This window comes from Thunnus thynnus, chromosome 8 (genome assembly GCF_963924715.1).
Source record: "Thunnus thynnus chromosome 8, fThuThy2.1, whole genome shotgun sequence".
In the NCBI taxonomy this organism is placed as follows: domain Eukaryota; kingdom Metazoa; phylum Chordata; class Actinopteri; order Scombriformes; family Scombridae; genus Thunnus; species Thunnus thynnus.
Genome location: NC_089524.1, coordinates 32256660 through 32273643, shown reverse-complemented (window position 1 = coordinate 32273643; position 16984 = coordinate 32256660). Strand labels below are relative to the sequence as shown.

Here is a 16984-nt window from a genome sequence, read left to right as displayed (position 1 = left end):
GTGCATCACATGACCCTGCAATATCAACTACAGACACTACACCTCACAGTCTTGCTATAGCAGTATTTCTTTTATTTTTATTTACTTTTATTTAAACTCCTCTATCGGAGTATAAACTGCTCCAGGAGGCAGGAGTTTTAGACAGTTATAGAGAGTAGGTTATACAAATAGGACAACCTGTCCTCAAAAGAAAAATGACAGCATAGGTTGAAAATTCAGCCGGTAAAAACAACCTATAGTTACTTTTTTATTATTTTATTTTATTACGTAATTGTGACCCGCAGAAGTGACGCAGTTCAGATGATGTCAATATAAGGTGACTTTACATTGATTATTTTCCTTATTAGTAGGAGGCAGGTTGGGTGGATCCTTAGATAGATGGCAAAAAGTAGACTTAACTGCAGGAGACCGATGTTGGCTTACCGTTTCCAACCGCAAGTGTCACCTTTCAACTGCAAGTCAGGACAGTTTTTAAAAAAAACGCAATTACAATTGTTGTGATATTTACTGTTGCCATGACAATGAACGTTGTCACACCATAAAACAATTATTTTTTAACAGTGATTTGTAACAGTTTTGGAAGGCACCGATAGAGGCGGCATACTAGAAAACACTCCTATAGGTGGAGTGAAAGGTTCAATCAACATATGTGGTCGTATAATTATGAGGATGTGTTGAAATAGGCATATGTCTCTTATTGACCCATATGTCACCAAGCTAACAAGCTAGATTGCTAGCTTGGAGAGTTGTGGTTCAAGGTTCAGTTTTATTGTCATGAAATACACAATTGCACAATGAAATGTGGTTGTAGCCTCCTCCACACTACACACACAAAATGTATTCTAACTTAAAATATTAGAATAGAATAAAACAATAAAATTGGGAATAACGTAGAACAAACTATATAAAAGTAGCACAAAAAGAATACATTAAAAAAAGGAAAAACTATATTATATTTACAAGGAATATACATACAAAGTTTTTCTTATAAAACTGTATGTGCAAAATCAATGTAATATGCAGGTTATAGTGCAAAAACAGTTAATACGGAAATGAACTTCTCATTCTATGTGGAATGGGGCAAGACACATTCAATTCCAGTCACAACTTTGTGGACTGTCATTGTTAGCACGCTAGTCATGCTAGCTACCCTCCACTATTTACAACCCTACACTACCCTACAACCCTACACTAAGTTTGAAAATAAAGGGTGTGACAGATCCTAACTTGAAGACTTGTTTTGGTTTAAGAGTCTGTAAAAAGTTAGAAGTAATTCAGAGCAACTAAGACATACTCACAATCATCTGTCAGCTGCTGTAGGTAATGGTAATACATTGTTTCATGTATGACATGGACTGAATTAATACAGGTCCACCACTTTTATCCAAATCTGTGACACACTCTTTTAGCAGCTTTGTGAATAAATCTTAAACGGAAACTCTGAGCTGATTTGTTGTGCCATTTATGGGACCCCTAGCAGAATCCTCAAACACCACATCAAGTAGTGCATGTGCGCTTTGACTTATGTCTGATTCATCTTCCTTCGTCTTGCAGATAATGACTACTTCCATCAACACTGGCTGAACCACTGATTGTCTTCTTTTTATATTCAGAGGTCAGAACACTGTCCAGGGCGCTGCTGTTTACAAAGATGCATATTCAGTAGAGACTCAAATTTTCACTCCAAACATAACTTCAGCACTGCATTGCAGTCATTTGCAATATCATCCAATTTCTATTCCAAATTGTCTTTATTGGTATGAATAGAAGAAAATTATTCTTGCCAAAACAGTTCACATCATCCCAAAGCAAAATTTAACTTAAATTCCCAATAGGAAGCAAAATAACTGAGGTAGAGAGAGATACTGCAAAGAACATCAGTCTTGATGATATGATGAAATACAGGAGACGTGCCACTGATAGTCTGTGTCCCTCTGTGATGTGTACTGGCAGTTGTACACTATATAATGCATAGGTACAAACATGCACTGATGAAGACATAAGATGAAAAGGAGAATTTTACATACTGTCAATTTGTATGTCCCATGAGTCATCTGAACAAGAAGATGTCCTTGGGAGATGAGATCACTTTTGAAGGTCGCAGCTCTCATGGATGACTAAATACTGGAGAAGGTTATGAGTAAATTGCTGTAGAATATATGGCAATATTTATCCAGTGCATCCCTCTCTGCCAGACATAGGAAAAGCTTAACATTTATAGACACTGTTCTCTCAGCATAACATTTTAGGCTCATGATGTACTTGCCTTTTACCAACGGCTAAGCATAAAAAAACTGTTGTGACACAAGCTTCATTGTTCACCTAATAACATGCGTAACTTACATGTACATGGCGTATTAAATAATATCCACTAGGGGGCAGAGCAGGCCTGAATCTAGCCTAATAACCAACCATAATTACCATTTTAATTCCCTTTATTCAAGTAGTGAGGGACCTCTGTCCTGATGACATCATTTTCAGTAGACATGAATCTTTGGTAGCAGTTGTTTGGAGCAGATAACATTTTTCACATTGATTAAAGAAATATGTCAATTACATTTAAAATGTTATTGTAATTAAGAAATGTAATTAAAATGTCTTAAAACAACCCACGGATGCAGGAGAATCCTCCAGAGACGGGAGTTGAAGACCTTGCGGACAGGGGCTTCTGTCAGACATTACCAGTCCACCCTCACTACTTGTTTGGGTCTCCCAGCCGCCTCCCCTGCTACCCGATCCAACTCACCACCAGGTGATGATCAGTTGACAGCTCTGCTCCTCTCTTTACACGAGTGCCCTAGATATGTGGCGGCAGATCTGATGACACAATTATAAAGTCGATCATCCATCTTTGGCCTAGGGTGTTCTGGTACCAGGTACACTTATGAGCAACCTTATGCTCAAACATGGTGTTCATTATGGCCAATCCATGGCTCGCACAGAAGTACAGTAACAATGCACCACTCAGGTTCAGATCAGGCAAGCCGTTCCTCCCAGTCATCCCTCTCCAGGTTTCTCCATCATTCCCCACGTGAGCGTTGAAGTCCTCCAGCAGAACTATGGACTAGCCAGGCTGTGCCCATCCCCCCCTGGGCTCCACCCAGAAACTCCATGAAGGCCAGATACTCCGAACTGCTGTATGTACAAACAACAGTCAGAGTCTTCCTTCCAGCAACATGTAGTTGCAAGGAAGCGACCCTCTTGTTCCGTGGGGAAAACTCCAACACTGCTGCTGGGACTTGTGAGTATCCCCTCACCTGCCCGGTATCTCTCACCCTGGGCAACTCTGTAAAAGAAGAGAGTCCGGCCCCTCTCCAGGAGTTTGGTTCCAGAGCCAGTGCTGTGTGTAGAGGTGAGCCCAACTTTATCTAGTCTCTATCACAACCCAGGCAGCCATAGGGATGTTTGTCCTCCAGGAACAGCTCAGGGCTTACCAGTCACTATGGTTCTCTGAATTGCCACAGCTGTATATTTGAAGGGAGAGGGCTGTTGTAAAGCTTTCCCTAGAGCTCAGTGTGTGCCTCAAACAAGGGGTGCAAGACAAAGAGGCCTACCACACCTCAAGCTTGGCCTTTTCTTACCTAAATACTTCCACTTCCCACTGACACACCTGTTCCTCCTTCCTCACCTATCATCCACGAATCCACTAGAACATTGTCTTGCTCAAAGTAATTCCTCATAAAGATCAGACAGGTTTCAAACTAACCAACAGGTTAGCCAGATTTTATTTTTGAGGTAAAATAGGAAGTAAGTGTACTCAAGATTTCGTTAAATAATCCCACATTTGGGGGGGAAATGGCATATGCTACCATTCTCCAACGAAAAAATATATTATTAAATAGAGTTTGGCTGATTTTACCAGCTATACCACTGTTTTTATATCTCTATGGCGTTTCTCCTTATGTCTCCCTCTTCCTTCCAATGTATTTATATTTGTGTGTGTTTGGTGACTGCGAGTCAAAGAGCAGAGGACTGCGCTGAAAATATAAAGGTTTTAGGAAGTGTAGAGAGGACAAAGCTGCATAGAAGGAAGATAAGGTCTTGACAAAGCTTTGTTCCGCACAGCGAACCTCCTGAGGGCTGAATACAGAAAGCCAGACAGAGATTGTGTGTGTGTGTGTGTGTGTATGTGTGTGTGTGTGTGTGTGTGTGTGTGTGTGTGCATGTGTGTGTCAGTAAGATGACTGGAGGAGCGGTCCGACAGCCTCGGGAATGTGACAAGCATACTAAGGATTTCACAAAAGTCACAGTAGAAGAAGAAAAACAGAGGAATCGCTGGAAGTGAATGTCTTCACTGTCCTCCAGACCACATGCCGCTACCCAAAGGGCCACTACGAGCATGTGCCTGTGTAATTTTTTAACTTTGTGTCTGTCTGATTGCATTATTGTGTGTGTGTGTGTGTGTGTGTGTGTGTGTGCACAGACTTATCGTGTAATGTGACAGTTGTATCTCTATTGTTAAAAACCAGTGCCCTCACAAGGACAAAGATGTAAGTGGTTGCATCCTCAAGCAGCTAGTTTAGGATTTGAGTTTGGTCTGAGCGTTAAGATTAGAATTATGATTAGTGAAGGTTAAAGGTCAAAGTCGTGGGAATTGTTTTTTTGCCCTCTTGCTTCCCTAATGTGACACATCTCTAGGTAAAACAGGATTTCGCAGCAGATTAAAGCATAGTAGGACTGTTTAAAAGATTAAACATGCTATAGTAAAGATTTGAGACATCAGAAACTCATTATTCCAAAGGTTGTACCATTTCTAGCAACTGGGACACAACCATCTTATCCCTTATACTAAAATGCTTTCTAGTGCTAAGGGGGACTGCAATTTGGTGGTAATTGTCTGTGAGTCTGTCACTATGAATGACTGCCTTGACATTACATGTAGTTATTTGATTCATTATTGATATAATATTGGTTGGTGCAGCTTTAAGATTATCGCCAAGCTGCATAGATCACATGCTTGGCTGAGATCCGATAACAATGTGAGACCACCTCCAGACATAGTCTGGCTGATCTAATTGGAAAGCAGAATACCTGCATTAACACCTGCAGGACAGACTATCAGACAAGACATCCAGATACAGATACATGTTAATGCCAGGTGGAAATGATGTCTTATGTTTGTTTGTTTTTGTGAAGCGCCACAAATGTGAAAAGGTTATATCTCGTATTTGGCTGCATGGATACATACAAAATTCGGTTTGCACAATCTTGGGTCATGACTTAGTTGATGCATAAAATTTGGTAATGATTGATTAAAGTGAGCATCGCTTATTAAAACAAATCAACATTTCTGGACATTTCACTTTCCAAACTTCAAAAAAAAAAAAAAAATCACCCAAATGTCCTCCAGAGCTGAATTTATTTCAGTATATCCACTGAATTGTGACAAAAGTTTGCCTCACTGCAACCTATGGTCAATTTAGAAGTCCATCACTCTATATTTTTCAAAATATGCAAAATCAATTAAGATCTATATCTCCACAAGTCTTTATTCAAATGCTACCAAAATTGACATAGAGATTGTGCAGATGCTTGATATCATATTTCAATTGGTGTTCAGATGTTTCAAATGGTGAGTCCACAGTGATATTCAGTGTCTTACTGTAATTTGTACTGTAAGAACATTTTCTATTTCACCCAATTTTTGAACAAATTTCACCAAAATCTTTGACAATACACTGGAGAAAAGCAGGTTGATGTGGGTCTTTTTAGAATTGTATCCCCAACAGTTAAATTGTTATGATTTTTTTAAGTTCTGTGACGTCCCTCTCTCTGACTTCTGCTTTTGAGGATGGTTTGGTTTCCTGGCTCAGGATCTAGTGGGCGGGGCTGGGGAGGGCATCGGGAAACTACTTGCACCTGGATAGTTGTGGCTTCCTTGTTCTTCTTTCTCTTCTCTTCCTCCCGGGCCTCCACAAGCTAGATGGAGTAAGGTTTTGTGTTTTGTTTGTATGCATGACACACACTTCATTCATCCACGCATTGCATTCATTACTGACCTATCTGACTAACATTATTATTATTATTATATGGTCACATGCTCAAATCCAGCCTGCCAACAAGGTGTGTGCATCCTCCTGTGTCTGCCCATCTGTTGTGAACTTTTGTGGTTTAAAAGTTGTACAATACATGTATGTCAAATTATGTGCTTGAATTCCACTTACCACCGCTTGCGGCGGCTGTGGCTTATTACAATGAATCTAAATTTCTAGACATTTCACAATCCAAACTTCAAAAAATCAAATTAAATCATCCGTACATCCTACAGAGCTAAAATTTCTTTCAGCACATCCACTGAATTGTGACAAAAGTTTGCCTCACTGCAACCTATGGTCAATTCAGAAGTCCATCACTATATTTTTTCATTATATTTATAAAAACAATTGACTTTGCTCGGCTTTGTGAAGCCTGAAACCCGCTCGTTGCTGCTCACGGCTTTAATTTTGGCCGATTGAGCTGCTTCCACTCGTTGAGTGTGAAAAGGTTTGAACCCACAGATTGCTGCTTGCAGCTATATTCTATTATTGATAGGATAACTGTGCAGATACACCTGCTTCTCAGAAGTGTTGCAGTCACCTGCATGAATGCATCAGGGTGTGTTGTCTCTGAACCAGCAAGAGAGTGATTTTTATAGGTATGAAAAAAAGACTCTTGATTCTGTTACAGATGCTTTTCAATCCTCATAAATAAAATGAAAAATTTACTTTTAGGATTATCAGGAGAGCAGATACCATTAAGTACCATTGGTTTATAATATAATTGAGACACCACAGGTCTCTAGGGGAATATTATAGATACTGACAGTAGCACCTCATGCAAATGTGAAATCAATGAAAAAGAAACAATTCAGCGTAGTAGCCAAGGAATATATTATTATTGGAATAATTCTGAATATTTTATTGATTTTTCAGGCTCAGCAATATCACATTTGGCTTGTTGTGCTGTGGAACATGCAGGAAGAAAATTAGCCAGGTCTGCAGAGGAAATGTCAGGTTATTTGGAAAGCAGTGATTCTGATGAATGCTTTCTAACAATCTTGAGAAATCTGCCCTTGGGTGATGATAAACAACATCAATAGGTTTTACACCTCCTTTTTTCATAGTTTTCAAATTTTGTAGTTAAACTATCTAGGATATAACTTCCACAGATTATCTCTTTAATGTAAACTAATCCCAGGTTGCACTGTCGCCTTCGGATTCTGGTAAACTATCTGACTACAATATTCCGAAATGCCACTTGCAGTGGTGTATTCAGGTGCTGCTGTTGGAGAAAATTGACCTCATAACAAAATACTAACAAACTCTTGTAAATGTTGCCTGTACAGTTTTATGTCATAAATAGAGCACAAACTGCTCTTTCTTACAGCAGCATAATCTTGCAGAAGGCATGTAGCCTAACTGTTGAATTCAGATATTTTTATTTCTTTTATTGGGATTTACGTAGGTCTAAAGGCCCACATACTGGTTATACAGTTTGAAAAGGAATAATATAAACCTATAAATTTCATTATAGCTACAGAAAACAATGAAGCTAAAAAAAATCCTTCTTTGTGAATCGATAGGCTGTATATTTTCATTGAGATGGACTAAACTGTTTTTAGATGCTTGTAGAATTAGTTGATATAAAATGAAATTTCTATATTTCAGTATACTATATAAAATATGTAGGCTATAGGCTTACGTATACGTATACTCTACGGATTCTTTTTCGTCTCAGAAGGTAATAAAAATATTTCCCACAGTAGCTGAAGGTCTCAAGTCCGGGCAGCACACGCAGCGCGCATCGTGATTTGAATGAAAGGACCAATCAGCGGCCACGCCGGGCGGAAGCCCCTGGCCTGCCCAATCAGCGCGTGGCCCCGTTGTTTGCCTTGCTTTTTGAATTGAGCTCTAACAGCAGGCTGACATCTTCTCTGTGCTGCTATGAAGTAAGTTAGCTGTCAACAAACTAAAGCAGTCGCAGTTCGACAACTTGGACTATCTTCACGCACGAAGTGCAACATGCATTGATATCAGACTTGGGACGAAACGGAGAGATGTTACTGACTTTTTAAGGAGTGTTTTGGACCGAAGGGGAACTCCTGTTGTGATTGTATTGTTGACTTACTAGCTCGAGAGCTAGCTAAGTTAGCTGGAGAGCGTATTTAATACAGGTTAACTGGTTCAGCTGCCAGTTTAACTCCACAAGCTCCAGCTTTTTGTTGTTCTTTTATCCAAGGTACCAGCCACCAAAGAGGTCGGTAAGTTTAATTTTCATTGAGTTTGTTTTTATTGTGCCGTTACAAACGCACCACACCAAGCAACTGGCGTTAAACGTTAGCCATCATCAGGTAAATGACGTAAAGCGAAGGGAATTTGGTGTGGTGAAAGCAGCCAACTTTAACTGGGCTAAAATAAAGTTGGATACAAACTTAAATTCTCCTCTTGGCCTAACAATTTAAGGCATGCAGTTATTTTTCCCTATGTGTTATACGAAACATGTCTAAAGAAACACAAGAAAACTTTTTATTTTCGTATGTCGTCTAACCTAATTAGCTTTGTTTGCTAGTTTGACGTTATAACCGCGATGCTTTTTGTTCTCTGTTAAAATCATAACCGTAAATATTGCAACGCCTTAGTCTAACCTTACACTGAGGTTTACTGTACATACAAAACCCCTCTGCATTAACAGGTACGTTTAGAATCTGTTGTATGGCTGCTGTTACGTAAACAACACATAGATCGAAAGTTTCCATATCAGTATGAACTTTGAATACACCTTGCATACTTTTACCAAAGTTATCACAGTTCACAAATATGTTGCATTCTCTTGAGTTGAATTATCAGACTGGGGCAGTATTTGTGTTTGAAGTTTGGTCTGTTGCTTTTAGTTTGACAGTTGTCACCCTGTTCTTCCTTGTTGCTATGCTTTCTCTCTCCTCTCTGCCTCACTGTGTTCTCTCTCTGTGCTCATTCCCTGTAACTTTTGATAGTTTGGACAGTTTGGTGCCTCCTTAGCTTCTTGCCATGGCTGACAGCAGCATAGTGACTTTAGGGACAGCTCGGAGTCTGCTGGTGGATTCTTCAGTCTATGATTCGAGGATCGCCGAAACCACCAAGGACCATGTATTTCTGGGTATGGCATGCGAAGATGGGGAAGGTCAGTCTGAGAGGGTCACCATCTTATTTTTCTTTTCTTCTTACACTTTTTTCTAAATATACAAACCATCATCTGGTACTCTTGTAAAAGAGATTGGAGATACACTTCATATGACCTTCACTTACAATGTAAATCACAACCAGGAGTTTGCCACAAAAGCAGAATTTCTATATTTTGATGTGACTTTGAGTTGTATCAGAGGTGTTTCTAATATTTAGTGTACACTCATTAATATAAACAGGGTGGATGAAATATTGTAAACACCTCCATATATTTAATGCAGTACAATTTAACATCACCACAAACTACAGCTTCCATACACACTTGCAACACCTCTCTACAACAGTTTCCACAAAAACTGAGCATTATTATCTTCATGAAGGTCAGGGCTTTTTGATGAGACTGCATTAGTTTTAGCTAGGTAGATTTGCTGCAGTGTTTGACCCAGGATTTTCTGTCTGGTAGGTTGGCACGGGGACATATGTGCCCATTAGTACTTTTCCTTTTTTAGTAAACTCCTTTACTTTACTGTGCCATGAGAATATTTTATCGGTATTTTTCTTTGTAAACTTGAAAGTTAACGTCAAGGAACATAAAAGTTTATTTTACTCTAGGAAGCCATATCAGTTAGCTCACATTTAGTGATCATAGCTACATTGTTGGGATGCTTAAATTAATTGTCAAAAACAATTATCACATTCAAAAGTGAAACTATATTCAGTGATTGCTGCCATGAGGTTTTCTGCTCATGGTATGACAAACTGCTGGTAAAGCTGGGTTTATACACAAGGAATCCCACCATAGATACCTAGGGCAAAGTGTTGATTTATAGTTGAGCATTGGATTTCAGCCATTTACATCACCACTGCAACACGATTTTTATTTTATTCCCTTCAGTAACAGTTTTTCCAGCCTGTGATGTACTTTATCATAGAGCGAGACTTTCACCCACCTGAGATCCACATACTTACAGAACTGGAGTTACGTCAAGGTAATTTCTCCATGTCACATCAGTGATTAGGAGACAGCTGCCTAACGACCTGCCTAATGATAGATCAAAGTCTAGATCAGACTCAACGCTCTTTGTGAACAGTAAAAAAGACCAAATCCACTTGCTATCTTGTGTAAATATTAACACGATAGACGTGGTGTTCTTTCTGTTACATTCCGTCTTTGGTTGAGTGTCAGTTCAAGATCCTTGTGATCATGTTCAGAGCCTTGCATGGTCAGGCACCTGCAGTAAAGAGCTACTGAAGCCATAAAACACCAGTAGGAATCTGAGGCCCTGTTTTCACCTGGCATTAACATGCGTCTTGGGTGATTCGATCACAAGTGGACAGCTCGAAGTACAGGTGTGAACACGCCCAAGATGCATTGAGATCCAATCACTCAGACCACATTCGGAGATGGTCTGGGTCGCATGTGGCCACGTTCTCTTAGCCTGGTGTGTAAATACGCACAGCATCTGTCAATGGGGAGACATAGCAGCAGGGAAATCACTGCATATAACTATATTTGTTTTATATATATATATATGCTCAGACCCAGTGCTCTATCAAATCAATAGAATGGGCATTTTATTTTCGTGGGTGAACACACAATGCATTGTACACTTATATTTGTTTATCCCACACCACAGGCAATCCTGGCTCAAACACAATTGTTTGTATGAAATACAATATATGAGTGAGAATATCTTTGCAAAGCAACTGTTTTGTCTTAATCAGTGATGGAGGTCTGTTGTGTTGCTGTCAAATGGGAAAAACTCACATCACTTCCCATGACCTGATCCTTGATCTGTCTCTTTCCCTGTTCGTGTGTGTGTGTGTATGTGTGTGTGTGTGTGTGTGTGTGTGTGTGTGTGTGTGTGTGTGTGTGTGTGTGTGTGTGTCCCACCGTGTTCACTCTGACTCTCTGTTTCTCTCTCTCTCTCTCAGATATGCTGCCAAAAGTGGAGACCAGGGTTGTTCTGGTGGGAGAAGCTGGCAGAAATGGAGCACTGGTCAAAGCACTGCAGGTATATCATTCCTCTATTAACCCTGAAGGTCCGCTGCGGTCCACTGGCTTCTATTAATGTAGCAGGCCTCCTTGATCTGGGCTTGTCAACATCACTGCTGTTCTGTTAGATATATAGGACACAGAAATTCTGTTTTGAAGGGTGATACTGATTCTTCTGGGTTAAAACCTGTCATTAGATAAGTGTTCATTGTTTGTGAAATTTGCCAGAATATCCCTGAAACTGTATTTGAGTATTCAGTATTTCACCCAGATGTTGTTGTCTTAGGTGGGAAATGCCTCTGAAATATAATAACTTTGGGGCATGAAAATTGTGTAATTCCTACTAGCTGTTGTATCTACCTGCTCTAGAATACAGCTTGCTTACTTGGTGCTGTATTCTTAACTGAAGAAGGACCTACTTTCAGGAAGCTATATTGTTTGAAATGAGATGGATGGTTACACAAGTGATGTTGTGAATTGTTCAGCACTTCTGTCCAATGCAGCCGAGCCAGTCTCAGGAGTATTTTGGACATTTAGAATATGAAATCATTGCGGTTTCACCTAACATCATAGACACCATGGACTGCATGTTATGATGTCTGCAGTAAATGCCAGTGTAACTATGTTGCTGCAACGAGGTGCACAAGTTATTCCTGCCATGAGATCACTTAGTCTGACATCATTTAATGACAGGAGGTTTGGCTGAGATAAGTTGTGTTTTCACTCTTATCTTGTTCTCTCTGCTTTAGGCCAGGCTTACTGACCTAAATTCAGTGTAGCCTTTTTAATCCGATATGCCAGATATGATCACAAGGGTGACAACATTGATGTCTTCACACTTAACAATGACTGTAAAGTTGAGTCTTTGCTCAGATCACTCCTGTACAATATTATGAAAGCCCTTTTGGTAAATATAGTGCTGAGTGCAAAATGATCTTTTTATTCTTACTTCATTGCATCTTAAGACTAAAGGTCCTGGCACTTCAAGCCTACCTCAAAGCATGAGCGTCAGCCGATCGAAGGTTTTGCGTCTCCTCACAACGGCTAACGTTTTCTGTTTTGTTCTTTTTAAACACACACAAAAACTGAACTTGAACACAGCTGGAAGGTTACAGCCGGTAGCTGACAGGTGCGTTTGTTCTGTGCCTGTGTGAAAGGACATAAGTAGTCACTAGGAGTAGTCACTAGTAGTAGTAGTCTTTATTTGATCTCCAAATACCACAAATACAGACAATACAATTACTTTACAAAATAAGAAAATTATGAAGAAAATAAACATCAAGAGTTCTTACCAATATAACAGCACAGATGTGAAAATAATATTGGAACTAGTCAACCAATGAGTTAACTTAAAAACAACACATTTGTTTATCAGTTATTTGTTTTCTTCTCTTTTTTTCAGACAGAACAAGCAATTTGCTGTTTGACTCTGTTAAATTGTATGGGTATGACATGACATAAACATAAAAGAGAAGAGAAACCCTGCTATATCTCTTGTGGCAGGCACGCCACCATCTTGCAGTACTATAACCTGTGACATCACAGGGTTGGTTGGACTGGCTGAGTTCCACAGATACTACGATAGAGACAGTGAAAGATGGAGACTGGGGAGTCACAGGACATAAGAAGACAAAAAGGAGGCCACTATTGTGTTTCTCTTGGATGTAGGCCTACAAATGAGTTTTATAGGATTAAAGCCAAGGACAAAACAATCCATTTTCATGAACTGGTACTGAAATGGAGAGCAGTACTGCTGCACTGTCCAGAGGCACTGAAGAGAAGGCCCTTCAGTGGGCACTGAATCCAGAACTAAATAAGCATTTTTGATTGGCCGATGTCATAACCAACATGACCATAACAATAATAAATCAAGAATATGAACCAGTAGTAGCAGCAGAAGGCCAAATAATATATTTATGCATATGGCAGTTTTTCAGTATTTCAGACTAGTCTAGCATTTGCCTTTTACTGAACATATAGTTTAAATACTGTCAGTTGATAATCATTCTCTAAAAATTAGTATTACAGCACCTAGTAAAAACAGAAAAAACTAAGTAAAGACCAGAGTAGAAATTAGACATTAATAAAAAGAAAGTGTGATTTCAATTGGAACCCAGTAATGCTTCACTGTCTTCACAACAGAACCAACCAAACTTTTGACGCAGGCAATGACGTCACTCCAAAATTGCGGCTTGTTCACTAGGTAGAAATTACAAAAATGAATTTGTCATATCTGCGCTTTTAACAACTTTTTAAAATGTGATTTTAGGCAAGGTGGTTTTCTAAAGCATTTGGGCACTACCAGTGACAAAACATGCATGTTTCATGTCCCCTTTCATATTGACTGGTCGGTTGCCATTTTTCAAGAAAAAATACCTAACATTGCCTAACTCCAGATTCTGAATCATGAGGATTTCTTGCTCTTCTTTGTCTTATGTGAATATCTTTGGGTTTTGGAGAGTTGGTCAGACCAAATAAGAAATGTGTCAGGAAACTGTGCCAAGCATTTTTTCACTATTTTCTGACATTTTATGACCAAACCATTAATACTAAATAATTTGCAGATTAATTTAAAAAAAGCCCTAAATTACAGTTCAATTTTTTTGCCTCATCATTCCCATAAATCACTGGTATTAATGACTAATTTCAAATAATTCCATGAAGACATTATAGATGCTTCATATAGCTACAAAGCACTCACTTGCTCCAGACTCAGTTGCAGTTAAATGTCTGGGGGAAAGGCAGGATTTTTCCACAAGTAATGGACCTGGGAAGAGATTGTGTTATGTTTGGCTCAATATCTTTAGCTATTATAATGTCATATTTTGTTGTTTTGATAGCTGTTGTATGCAGAAAGGCGCAGCTTTGTTAATGGCCACTAGACTTACATTTCTGCATGTAGAGACTTGTTTAGCCGACAAAAGAAACTGAGCTTTATTTCCTAATTTAGTAACATTGTCAAGTTTATGTAAGAGAGAAATGCACACACACACACACACCTGCCTGTCTGTGGAGATAAGGCATGCTAATACAGGTGTCTGAGTGTAATATTTGGCAACCCACAGAGCCTTCACAACCTACAGTATTAAAGTGTAGCTTCTGCATAGAAATGAGTCTTGTGATTTACGTTAACTGCTGGTGGCTGTGGCTGATGTGTTTACATCCCCTCCCTGACTTTCATACTATCAGCCCACCAGAGATTATCAGCTCACTACACAACTCCACTTCAGTTTGAGGGCTTTTCATGGAGTGTTTGTTTGCGCTTAATTAATACAGGCAAAAGAGAATGATCTGGTTTTCTTACCTCGCTGATGAGGAGGAAATGTGATCATTGTGGATATTAACGGATCTAATTGTGGGCAGGACACCAACAGCAGACTACTGAAAATGGAAACTGCTGATCTGTGTCTTGGTTGGTGAAATTTGAGGCCATCTGCATACTCCAAACAAAACTGCAAACAAATGAGGTTGGGCATAGATTGCAAGTTTTGTTCTTGTTACCAGCCTAGATGTTGTTGCTCACATGGCAACCCCTACTTTAAACTCAGGTATCATGAAGTTTACCTCAGCTTATCATTGGGATTTACACTTTGTTGGCTGTTGAAGGTCAACAACGCTTTGGTCATAAACATTGAGATATTTGACTGTACAAGTTGAGGAGTCCCTGAATGCGTCATCAGTTTTGGTCTTGGGAGGAGGCACAGGTTCAGCCTGGCCTTCATGTCTTCTGTAGGACACATGTTCGTGCGTAGTATCCAGCCTCAAAATGGGGATACATCTCCTGTGACTTCATGTCTGTTTGTTAAATGCCGTCTGCATGAAACAAGCAGAACTTTTGATGATGAGTCACAATCATCAACTGGAGGTTAGAAAAAAACAGTGTTTGTTTGGTCAGCCTGTGCGAGTGTGAAATAAGCCTAATTTAAAGTTTGTGTGAACTGTATCATCAAATATCTTTCTTACTCAGCATAAAGTAGTTCCACTACCAACCAACATTGTGGTGTTTCAGAGGCACAATATATTCAAATTCACAGCTTTTCAGCAATAAGATGTTAGATTAGTGAACTACACTGTCAAATTCTTTGTGCCAGTGATTCAGTACTTGGCTTGGGTCAAACAGTCTGTATCCCTTTGAGTCATTCTGCATCTGTCTCAAAAGCTGGCCTTGCTTTTGAAGCTATTGCTGAGTGATCGTTCCTCTGTTGTTTGAGTCTGCAAGGCCAAGTGAGACCACGGTGCAGTTCAGTTTTCTTCTTCAAACTGTAGTCAGTTTGGATTCACAGCAGTTATAGATTTCAGTGGTGACCCAAAGTGAGGCAAAAACTCTCAACTTTAAGAAGTTTGTCCATACAAATGTCTTAAACTACTTGTCTGCTTTGCTGAAGTAGCATTTATAGTTGACAGATTTAAGGCAGATCATTCCTTTTTAAAGGCCAATCTGAAAAAGTATTGTAAAGTGGTATGATAATTATTAGCATCACTATAGGGCTGTTATTGTGAAATAGCTGCAGGCATATGACGCCCACGTCATGTTGACAGCTACTGGCTAAAGGCAATATACACAGAGATAACAACAATCTTACAACTTCATTGCATGTCACAATGTGCAAGATGGGTCTAAGAGAGCCTTGGTTTCCATCTGCATCAGACTTTATGATGTCAATTTTGAGGCATGTCACACATGTCAACACTTCTCGTCATCCTTCTGTGCCACTCTCATGTTTGAAAATATAGCAAAACAATAAGATTTTGCTTTTGCACTGGCACTTCTATGCATAGAAACACCCCAAAAGAAGAGAAGAATATGAGTAAAAAGGAAAAAGAGCTGTGTATTCTGCATCATTTCATGTCATATTCTTTTCCATTGGTTGGGAGACATGGGTTGTGTGATTTTAGCCCTAAATTTCTGACTCTGTCAGAATTCGACATAGGCTGTCTTTGGTGTCTAAAGCTCTAAATCTGCTGTCGGTGGATATGTCTCACAGTGAGATCTAGGAACACCGGTTTTTGATTGACAAGACTTCACCGTGTTTCTCTCATGATTGTCAGCTTTTCTATATCTCATTGATGTTCATCAATGATGGAGCGACATCACCAAGAAAACTCCAGGTTAATGTTATATTTCATTTAACTAAACAAAAATGTACCTCAAGCTGTTGAAGCATACTGTGTAAAATGTGTATACATTTTCATGGGGATATTTATATGTCTGTCAGTGCGTGCTCGTGTCCGCTCCAGTAAGCAGCATAGTTTTGTGTCTTTGAGTATCGCTATGTGAAGGTGATTTGGAGGCGTGGCGGCAGACTAAGTGCTGTGAGAATGACTTCCTTCCCAGGTCTCCAGAGTCCTGTCACTTCTGAAGGCTTCCTGCTTAAATCACCTAATTCTCCCTGCCGATCTGCAGCACAGCCACATCCAAAGACATCTGCCGACAACTCCATCAGAGTGCTCCCGATTGCCTGCCTGACCGCCCGCCGCCATTGCTCAGTCAATCCACAGAAAAAGAAGCCCCCCCATCATTTCTCCACGTCCCCTTCCTTTTCTGTCCTCTCTTCTCTTCCTCTTCTCCTTCTCCCTCCCGAGGGCTTTGAACTTTTATATTAATTTTTAACAGAAATTCTCTCCTCCCCAGCCTACCCCCTCCGGAGCTTGATATTTGTTTGAAGTTACTGTCTTTCGACATCGCAAGGACACAGACCCAGCCCCATCTCTTCCTCGCCTCCTCCTTCCTGCATCCTTAAACCCAGCCGTCCACTCTTCCGTCCTCATGTGGGGTTAATATGTATGAATTTGTGTCTGGCTTTCTCTCTTACTCTTTCTTTATTTCAAGTCATCTCTCAACCCTCTG

General features: G+C 39.7%; 1 protein-coding gene across 6 annotated transcripts in view; it reads left to right on the top strand.

Annotated features, from left to right (window-relative positions):
* The first annotated feature begins 5842 nt into the window (after positions 1–5842).
* Positions 5843–16984, top strand: part of ect2 (epithelial cell transforming 2) — a 56820-nt gene continuing 45678 nt past the window's right edge. The window contains exons 1-3 of one of the 6 annotated variants that reach the window (XM_067597961.1): positions 5843–5928; positions 8972–9138; positions 11076–11155. In XM_067597961.1, the coding sequence (XP_067454062.1) occupies positions 9006–9138; positions 11076–11155 (213 nt within the window). In that variant the 5' untranslated portion in view covers positions 5843–5928; positions 8972–9005. Of the gene's footprint in view, positions 5929–7856; positions 8240–8971; positions 9139–11075; positions 11156–16984 lie in introns of those variants that run through there. The other 5 variants (XM_067597960.1, XM_067597963.1, XM_067597962.1 and 2 more) reach the window with 5 other exon arrangements.